Source organism: Syngnathus acus, chromosome 3 (genome assembly GCF_901709675.1).
Source record: "Syngnathus acus chromosome 3, fSynAcu1.2, whole genome shotgun sequence".
NCBI classification, from domain to species: Eukaryota; Metazoa; Chordata; class Actinopteri; order Syngnathiformes; family Syngnathidae; genus Syngnathus; species Syngnathus acus.
Window position 1 is genome coordinate 5,496,278 of NC_051089.1, and position 10,999 is coordinate 5,507,276.

Below are 10,999 nucleotides of genomic sequence, written 5' to 3' on the forward strand. Positions count from 1 at the left end.
ACTTGGCGCGCCCCACGAGAGCCAAACAAATCAATAGCAAAACACTCTCTCAAATCAGCTGTAATCAACACCAGTCAGGTTGTTATTTCGTCTGATGTGCTCGTACATACTCGCACGCATATTGTTCACATTTAAAATACTTTAAATAAAAAAAATCATCACGGAATTGTAGCGGCAGGAATGAACTCCGTCTGCTCAAGAAACCGCACTCACCAGTCAGCCTTTAGTTTCTCATGATGACAGCATAACAAGCTGTTCTTCCCATTTCCGTCTGATGACAGATTGTTTTGAGTCAACACAGCCGGAAGAGAAAAATGTCAACTGGTTGCAGTTGTCAAAGACTTCATGATATTATTGTTGCTCTTGAAACATGATTGTGCTTCTAAAGTTAGATTAGATTTAAAGTACAGTAAAATAAGAGCTTTATTTGTTTAACTTATATCCAACAGTCATAGAGAGATTGATAGCGACAGACAGACGGATGAAACATGCTTTTATTTTTAGCTGCAACTCACATCCCGATAGAATTTATCCAAATGTTTTCAAATTCACCACGTGACTTTCGATGTTACACTACAATTGAGAAAACGCTTTCCCCGCTCGGACAATGAGATGTCCATCAATGCCAGATGAGAACCAGCTGATGTTTGTCTCCTTTGCCCAGAGAAATATCTGGGTGAATCCCATCAATGCAACACCGCTGCGTGTCAATCTCCAGACAAACAATGCGGTGTAGTATTAAAATGATCGCCAAGTGCCTTTTAATTATCTGGTGGTTCAGAGCCCAGAGGACACATCTGTTGGAAAGTCTTTCACTGTGAGAAAGGAAAGTGGCACACATTATAACTTTTTTTTTTCACACCTTCCCTTTGCAACGAAGGTTCTATTACCCCCTCGCCTATCAGAGACAGACGGGGGTTGGTTGTCCTGCATTTTCTGTCAATCAGTGAAATCCCTTTGCAACAGTCAGCGGGCGAATGCTTCCATCCGTTCTACAAAGTCTTCCTTCTTTCAACAGCTTTTTATTCCGCCTGCACACTCTTTCCTCAAAGACACTTACCTAGACAGAATTGAAGCTTTTTTTTTTTCAGGTGGGTTCACTGTAAAATAAGAGCTGGTGGTGAGCCATCGTGCATATCTTCCTTGAAAAAAATCAAGGATACATTTCAAAGCACCTTCCCCTTCTCTTCCTTTTAATTTAATAACAAATCAAACGGCAAACAGCATCTTGGAAGTTTTCACTGTGTTACTTATCAATATTTATGAGCAAGGACATAGCATTTATAAATCTTAGCAGGGCTTATGCAGAGGGACAGCTCCAATCAGCAGATATTTATGGTCCATCTGATCTTAAAAGGCTTCCTCATTTAGAAGAATGGCTTTCATTGGGTGCTCAGTGTCATCGTGTCGCTGACCGCATCTCCTCGTCCGCAAGATGCTCGTTGAAGACGGAAGGCGGCCACTGGGCTTTGGAAGTGGAAAATGAGGCTGTAGATTGGATTATGATGCCATTTTTAATCCGTCTTTTTCCCTAGCTGGATATCGCTCCTCCCCGCTTCTTAGTGTTACACAATACTTGACAAGGGAAGATTTCTGCCCAATTCTGGAGCGGTGACGACTACGTGATTCCTTGTGACACTCTAATTTGAGCTTATAGCGCTAAAGCTTTGATGCAGACATGGGAATAAAACTTTTAGTCACGGCGACCCTTCTCTTCTGCGGCCCCATTAAAAAAAGGTCCCACTCAGATCCCTGTGTAGTTTAATTAGACTCATCCTGTCCTGCGCTCATCCTGATTTTGGAGAACGTAGGTGTCCAAAGTAGCGTTTCCCCCTCAGCGCATTAAAACTCAAATACAAGCTGAAAGTCGTCTCGACACTCGGTGGCATCTCCCTGACATGGCACGCTATTCCCCCTCGCGTCGAACTTTGCCATTATTTCTGGAAAAAAAAAAACTTTAATGCTGACGAACAACTAATGACATAGACTTCCTCCGAGAGTGCACGGTAATGGTGCATTATACTTCCATTTACTTGTGAAATGATGCATTAAAAGTGGTGCACCTCGCCTTGTCCCCGTTGGCAGTAGAAAAACACGAAAAGATCGTCTACACTCCAACGAACAGAGTTGCACGATACATTTTTAGCTCTCCTGATCGGGCATTACATCCGTGATTATAATTGTAGACTACTAACTCCAATGTTCATTATATGGGGCGAAGGCCGGAGACACGCCTACATCACATGAAGAAATTACACACCTACTACCACGAATGAAAAAGTGTAGAAAATGATCGGGAACATGCAAATGCCATACAAGAAGATAGGAGAGGAAAAAAAAGTGAACTCCTAACCTCAGAACTGTGACAAAAACGGGGTTTCACAACAAGTCCAACGTGCATCCAAGTTTTTCATTCTAAATGTTACACTTAACCTGCACAGTTTGATGAGTTCTACATCCATTATTTCCTATACTGTAAGAGGTGCACCGATTAATAGAAGACTGGAGCGATTACCAAATTCATCGATGATTTTTTTTGATAATCGATTAATCGTTTGGAGGTGTGTGTGTGTTTCAAAATAGCATTTGCAACCATTTACTTGGGAATTCAACTTTTTTGCTCATTTTCTGGCCAAACCTATATCAACATAATAAGTCCACAGTTCTGCTTTTCTGCACTGCCAATTTGAAATAATGTGCTATTTTTGAATAAAGCAATAAAAATTAAAACTTTTTTAATGGTGCAGCAATTACTCAACAAAATAATCAACAGCTTGATTATTAAAATTATTGTTGGTCGCAGCCGTATTTCAACTGTTCCTAACTGCCATGACTTAAGAGTGCCTCAACTTACAAATTTTTCAAGTTACAATCAATCAAATTCTTGCTTTGTGTCGCGAGCCAAAATTGGTGTCACAAGTCAGCTTAAGAGATGCTTTCGCTTGGTGAAGTAAAAAAAAACCAAAGTGACAGATACAGCCACCGATTTTCGGCCATTTTAAACGGTATGACAGATTTGTGAGTTGGAAACTATATCAGCTGACATCGGGAGAGAAAACAAGGTACAGCCTGGACTGTTAGCCAACCAATCGCAGTACCCTCCCTCAAACCCCTCAACCTCTTTTTTTTTTTTTTTGAGCATCGCCTCGTGTGATTTAATCTCCACATCTCGCTCAGAAAGTCACACGTGCATCATCTGCATGCGGCTAGAGCAACGCCGCAGCCTAATTCTGCATCCCCACTCAAAAAGACATTTCAAAAGCGAGGGCCCGAGCCAAACCTCTGACCTTTCGGTATGAGGACGCTATCCCCGAGCCCCAAATCACCCTCTCTGGTGACATTTAACACGGTGAGTAAGAGAGCAGAAGAGGTGGACAGAGCGAGTGGGTCAAACAGCAAGGAAAGAGCACAACCAAAATGGCCATCTGTGTAACTTTGAATGCTTCAAGCTACACTTGGATAATACATTTTCATGAATATTTTTTTCACTTTTTTGACATCTTTTTATGATTGTCTCTCTCCCATAAAACCAAAAAATGGTCATTTTGTTGACTGACGACATGTTAAAAGTTTAGCCTGCCTCCTTCGACACGACAACTGGGACACGTGCCATCCCCACCGCCCACCCGTGACCCCAAACATGGATCAACCGTGGCAGTAACGGATGGCTGGACTTCACACTCACTCTCAAGTCACCTGTCCCACATTTAGTCCAATTCTTTTTCCCACTCACTGACAAGAAAAATCACACTTTAATCAAACCAGCCAAGTATATCACTGATCATGAAAAATGCCTCATTCACAGGAGGAGATGAAGAAGGTCTTGTTTTATATGTCTCACTTTTCTTTTTTTTTGCCTCACCAAACTCCCACTATAACGCATGTGCACGTGTCTCAGTGTCAGACATCTTGTTGCAAACACTTTGATACGTATGCGATAGGGATGCTATGATAGGATTCAGCATTGCCAATCAACGTAAAAGGAGGCAAATGTGCAAGACTCACAATGTAGCTCCACACGGCTGAACTAAATCTGACACTGGCTGTAATTAAATATTTCCCTCCTTAATTACCGTGCTACAGGAAATGAGCTAGTGGAAAGAAGACGAAGAGAGAAAAAAAACATTTTCATAATTTCCTATCAAGCTATATGGACATTTTTTTAATATTTTGATTTCACAGCCACACTATCATTTCTGTTTTTGCCAATAAATACGTAGCTCACTGGTGTCTTCTATTATTGGTTCAGATGATGTTCAAGCGTATATAGTTGCATTACAAAAAGTCTTACAAGCATGAATAAAAGGGACATTTAAAGCTGGTCTCGGCCAAGCTGTTCAGAGGCTCAATGTGGCCATGAATCAAGATGCATATGGCCAATAACAAATTCAAGGGCACTAAGGAATCTGCATAATATAAAAAGAAAACTGCTGCAGTTGATCCTAATATGGAAGAATTATGAAGTAGAAACAAACAAGTGTTGTTTCCAATTGCATATATTTGGTTAAATTCTCAGTTTCGTCCATGGGGTGCTCCAGAATACCACAGGCCTCTCCAACGTCCCCAAAAAGTGTAAATGCCAAGGTTCAAGCATTCTTATGAGGCTGCTTTACTTTTATATTTGACTGGGTTTTTTTTCCCCAAATAAAAAGTGGAGGAATATGAATTGAAAGAAGCCATATGTACTGTTACTGGCCACTGCTGGAAAACCTAAGGCGATTGGGCCCATTTGAGCCATTATGACGTGTAGAAAAAAATTAAAACTTCAAAAGAAGTGATTTAAAAATACAAGCATTTATTTTCTGTACTGCTTATCCTCACTTACAGGTCAGCTGGATATCCCAGGTGATTTGGGGTGAGAGGTCAGGTACATGCACGACAGGTTGGCAGCCACTTGCAGGTGAAATACACAGTACCATTCACACGCAAATGGTCAATTAGTCATCAATTAACCGATTTAATTTTTGGAAAAAGAGCCTCTGCATTCAAAGAAAAGTGAGGGAGAACATGCAAATTCGACACAGGCAGGCCGCAGCCTGGATTTCAACCACCAACCTCAGAATAATAGTGCAATAATAACCATTACAAATAATATAAAATCATAATTTTTGCTACATTATTCAATAAGGAATAAATGCCCTGCTCAGACAAAAGGTTGATGATGTAAAGACGTCAAAGCAGAAAGATGACATCGCGTTGTGTTTACCTGAAATCACTGTAGGGGTGAATAATCCAAAATCCGGCGGATTTAACCCGCTCCTGTTCCCGCTCCACCGCCTTCTCGCTTCCAAACATCCTCAGGGAGAACTTGTTGACCCCCGGCTGGAGCATGGCCCCGAACTGTCGGTGCATGAAGCCGGCCTGGTACAAGCGCTCATCGTCAGGCAGGATCTGATCAATTCCATCCAACTTTATGAACCCGGACTGGTTGTCATCTTGGGACTCGCTCGGAGGTGCGCCGTCGCCGCTGTCGGTGGAAGCGCCACCTCCGCTGGCCCCTTGCGCGCCATGCTCCGTGGCGCCCTCGCCGATCGCCCCGGGGGGGCTCTCTTCGCTCGGGGTGACGTCCCCATCGGTGATGAGGCGCCTCTCCTCCGCCGAGTCCGAGTCGTGCACATGGCGGCTGGTGATAGACGAGAGGCTGCCCCGGAACCTCCGGCAGTCTCCGTTGGAGCTGGTCTTCATCGGTCTCCCAATGTCGGTCTCCATGATAAGCGACTCGCCGCTTTTGGTTTCCCCGATGCCTCTGCAGCTTCCCCCGGAGGTGGGCGACGGCAGCGGCTTCATCCGAATGCTCTTTCTCCGCGTGTCCTTGTCCGCGTCTTCTCCTTCGCCCATGATGGACGGTTTATGTCCGATGTGATGGGGCAAGCTGTAGAGCCGTTTACGCATGGACGAATGCAACCTGTCCATTATGGCATGGAGCGAAAAGCGAACTAATCTAGACTAGTTGGGCAAAGCGAGCAGCACCGCGTGGTGCTTCTGATCTCCTTGTGAGCGATCCCTGAAAGCCTGCAACACATGACACACTCGCCTTGCCGCTTCTGAGGACGGTGATGGTGGTGGCTCTTAATGAAATAAACTGCACATTTTTGGGCTCCCTTTAAATGACGATTCGACTACCTGGCCGTTCTTGCGCGTCCTCCTCACGCTCGGCCACCTCGCACATCTTTGCGCCTCTCCGACTGCATGGCGCGCAAAAGTGGGGGGGAAACTGCCTGAAAGTCACCTTTGCCTGACATGCGAGGGACGCGCCGGCGGATGGAGGAGGAGGAGGTGTGCAGGCGGGATGGAGAGGTCAGCGGCAGGCTCGCTCCTCTCGCCGAGGCGTCGTCCAGGCGACAATCATGATGGGAAACGTGAACGCGGCGTTCCACGGGGCTCACGCGCTGACATCGCTGCAAACGAGGGAAACTTTTGCACTACTTCGGGTGACCGAATTGTTTTGATAACTGAACTTTATAGAGCCTAACTTTTTCGAACTTTACGCTATGCCGCCCTCCAAAAAAAAAAAATGAGGGTTACGATGAACTTAAATCATCCATTGACCTGATACGGCAAGACATTACCACACTTTTAGAGCAGCAAGCCACCCTGCTCCAGCTAACGTCTGAGCTAACGGAGCTTAAGAACTTATCGAAGGAGAAAGACGAGAAAATCCTGTCGCTTGAACGGAGAGTAGATGCACTGGAGCAGTACTCCCGACAAGAAGACCTCATAATCACGGGTCTAAAAACATCTCACCGCTCCTACGCCAGGGCGGCGGGTCCTTCGGATCCCTCGACAGATGACTCTCCATCGGACGAGCTGTCAACGCTCGAAGATCAGGTAGTACAGTTTTTCGAGAGTAAGCACATGGAACTCCAGAAAGGAAACATTGCCGCTTGTCACACACTCCCAAGAAACCGAAAACGACCACTGGATCCTCCGAAAATTATCATTCGGTTCGCAAATAGGAAACATAAAGTGGATCTTTTGAAGCAAGGGAGGAAGCTACAAGGAACGGGTGTTTACCTAAATGAGCACCTCACTAAGAAGAATGCTGAGATAGCCTGGAACGCACGCAAACTGAAGAAGGAAAACAAGATTCTCGCAACGTGGGTCAGGAACTGTAAAATATGGATTAAAACAAACGGAGCAACACCAGAAGATGTCAAAACTCTCGTTGTGAGTGAACTGGAGGAACTGAAGAAATGTGGCCTGGTGGTGGGGGAACCAAACATTTACAATGGCTGAACTAATGACCATTAACTGGTACCTATGGACCCTCCGGACGAAAATAATGGATTACAGCGAAGTACAACAAGGCAAACAGAGACTGGCAGGGAGGACATCCATCTCAGGTAGACAGTTCCCCTACACTTTTCATGCCATCCAGTGACATTCTCACAAATGCAGGAATTTCTGTCCCACCGAATCTTGACTCTTTACTATTTAATTCATTTGACCTAGAGAATGCTAATGCTGGTATCTATGAGTCCTTCCTTAACCCAGATACAAATTACACTCCCTTAAAATCTGTTGAAATGTCATGTGAATATTTTTCTGAAGATATGTTTAACAAACTGTGCAATACTCCTCCTGGCCACTGCCAAACAAATGTATTCTCCACTGTCCACTTCAATGTACGGAGTATCTCTAAAAATTATGATGGTCTAAAAACCTATTTATCAACCTTAACACATTCTTTTTCAGTAATAGCTCTTACTGAAACTTGGATGGTTGATAATACATCTAGCTATCCTCTCTCTCACTACACTCCTATACATTCCTGTAGACCAAACAAGCAAGGTGGAGGAGTCTCACTGTATGTGATTGATAACTTAAATTTCTCTCCCAGAAAGGATTTAAGTGTCAATTTTGACATGACTGTAGTAGAATCTGTGTTTATAGAACTCTCCTCTTGCTCACTTATAAACAACAAAAATGTGATAATTGGATGTATATATAGACCACCAGACTCTGATAAAATCACCTTCAATGAAGCCCTCGACTCTACTCTAGAAATTATAAACAAAGAAAACAAATTATGTGTCTTACTTGGTGACTATAATATTAATTTGCTTGAATCTAAGCAGTCACATACAGCAGACTTCCTTAATACATTATATTCCAGAAACTTTTTCCCTCTTATCAACAAACCCTCCAGGATCACAAGCTCAACGGCCACTCTCATAGACAATATCCTATTTAATTCTCTAGACTACAAGATAACATCTGGCCTTTTGATCTGTGATGTATCCGACCATCTACCTGTCTTCCATCTCATCCACAATGATAGTAGTCCTGAAATCAAAGATCATATTGGAGATCAAATGAAATTCCGCAAATTTACTGAGAAAAACATGGTATCTTTTATATCTATCATCAGCTCTGTGTCATGGGATGAGGTTATCCTGTTGCAAGATGTCAACAAAGCCTATCACTCCCTTCTAACAATACTCACAAATGCATTAGAGTTCTCCTTTCCTTTAACTTCTAGTCGTAAAAATAACTCTAAGGGGAAACCATGGATAACGGATGAACTAAAAAAATCTTCACGTAAAAAAAATAAACTATATAGAAAATCTATTGCAAATCCCATCCCTATAAATATAGAAACATACAAGAAATATAAAAACAGATTTACAGCTTTACTAAGGAAAACCAAACAAACTTACTATGCTGATAAATTTACACAAGCCTCCGGTGACATCAAAACAACGTGGAATCTTATCAACCATTTATTACATCGCAAGAAATCAAAAACATCGACCCCAAATGAGATGCTGGGGAAGAATAGAGCTCATTCAAACCCAATAGATATTTCTAATGGTTTCAATGATTTCTTTGTAAATGTTGGCGCTACCTTGGCATCTAGCTTCTCCACCTCTGATACAAGCCCCTGTTGCCTTATTAAAGGGCAGTTTCCTTCACTCTCCATTCTTGACCCTCCTAGTGTTGAGGAAGTTTACAACATCGTCATGAGCTTGAAAAACTCGGCCCCTGGCCATGATGAGATCAGAAGCATACTTATTAAGAAAATTATTCATTCAATAATAATTCCACTAACACACATTTTCTCCTTATCTTTAAAATTTGGCATTGTACCCCAAGAATTAAAAATTGCTAAAGTCATTCCTATCTTCAAAGCTGGTGAGACTAATGAATATGGTAATTATCGACCTATATCCGTACTTCCTTGCTTCTCCAAGATTCTAGAAAAACTGGTTTACTCAAGATTGGCAAAGCACCTAGAAACAAACAATATTCTCTATAAACATCAATACGGTTTCCGCAAAAAGTTTTCTACTGAGCATGCACTGCTTCAGCTTGCCAACCACATCTCAACGGCTCTTGACAATAAGAAATTCGCTCTTGGTGTCTTTCTAGATTTAAGCAAAGCATTTGATACTGTCGACCATAAGATCCTCATCGCTAAGCTAGAGAGATATGGAGTGAACGATTCTGCCCTGAAATGGTTCACAAACTATCTCGCCAACAGAGAACAATATGTATATATAAATGGTTGTTCTTCCAACAGATCTAAAATACTATTTGGGGTCCCGCAGGGCTCAATATTGGGTCCTCTATTATTTTTGGTGTACATAAATGATTTTTCCATGTCTTGTTCAAATTTTCTTCCTTTGTTATTTGCGGATGATACCAATCTCATTGCCACCCACGAGGATTTTAATTTCCTCATTGCACGTGTGAATACTGAGTTGCACGCTGTTACAAAATGGTTCAAAATAAATAAGTTGTCACTCAATATAAACAAATGTAACTTCATGATCTTCTGCAATATAAATAAATCTTACCCCAAAGAACAGGCCAAAATTTACATAAATAATAACGAAATCCATCAAGTTACTAGCACTAAATTCCTAGGAGTTATAGTAGATAAACACTTAAACTGGTCTGAACACATTGATTTGGTTTGCAAAAGATCCATGAAAACGCTAGGTATCTTACGAAAAGTTTGTCCCTTGGTCCATCCGTCTGCTCATCTCACTCTGTATTATAGTTTCCTCTTTCCTTTACTCAATTACTGCAACATAGTCTGGGCAGCTACATATCCAACATACCTCAGCAAATTACTCATCATACAAAAGAAGTTCCTAAAAATGATCTCTTTTTCAAATAGATATGAACCATCGGCACCATTGTTTAGAAACTATTCATTACTGCCAATTGATAAAGTAAATATTCATCAAACCTGTCTACTCACCCATAAATACATATACAGGAAACACTGTCTTCCAGCCACTTTTCATAATTTCTTCGCATTTGTATCGGAATTACATTCTTATTCTACAAGACAGGGGGACAATCTCCACCCACCGTCCTGTCGAACATCACGCCATCAATACAATATCCATTTTAGAGGGCCCTCACTCTGGAATGAGCTACCAATCCATATTCGATCCATATCTTCACAGGTTGCTTTTAGAAAGCACCTGAAACACCACCTTCTCCACTCATGATCCTACCAGTCCAAAATTACTCCACCGCACTCAGCTGATCCATACTAAGAACATCAACTTAAACCACTATTTATACCCTGATTCTTCCTTGTTTTGTTATTTTCTGTTTGCTGTTCTTCTGCTTCCGCTCAGCTATTTTCTTACCTGGTGTTTTTTGATTGTTTCAACATCACTAAAGTGTCAAATTTTGTTTCTCTTGTTTCTCATTTTGTATAGTGTATTTGTTTATGTATGTATACGTTCACTTTCGTATATATGCATATATAAATATGACGATTTAATATTTAGCTAGTTATGCTTGTGTTTATTCATTGATGTTTATTCATTTATATATATATATATATATATTATTATTAATTTTTTTCTTTCTTAAACACTTGAATAATATTTGATGTCACAGCACTTTGTTTGTTGTGCACTTTGATTATACAGGAGTGGAGCTCCTTACAAGCCCTAGGCTTCGTCTCCCTCCCTGCACTGTTATTTGTTATAATAATATGTGCTAAACAATAAACTAAACTAAACTAAACTAA

General features: G+C 41.7%; 1 protein-coding gene across 1 annotated transcript in view; it reads right to left on the reverse strand.

Annotated features, from left to right (window-relative positions):
- hcn4 (hyperpolarization activated cyclic nucleotide-gated potassium channel 4) overlaps nucleotides 1-6,391 on the reverse strand; it is a 52,750-nt gene extending 46,359 nt beyond the window's left edge. The window contains exon 1 of the mRNA XM_037248155.1: nucleotides 5,207-6,391. Coding sequence (XP_037104050.1) covers nucleotides 5,207-5,913 — 707 coding nt within the window. The 5' untranslated portion in view covers nucleotides 5,914-6,391. The remainder of the gene's footprint in view (nucleotides 1-5,206) is intronic.
- Nucleotides 6,392-10,999: the final 4,608 nt, after the last annotated feature.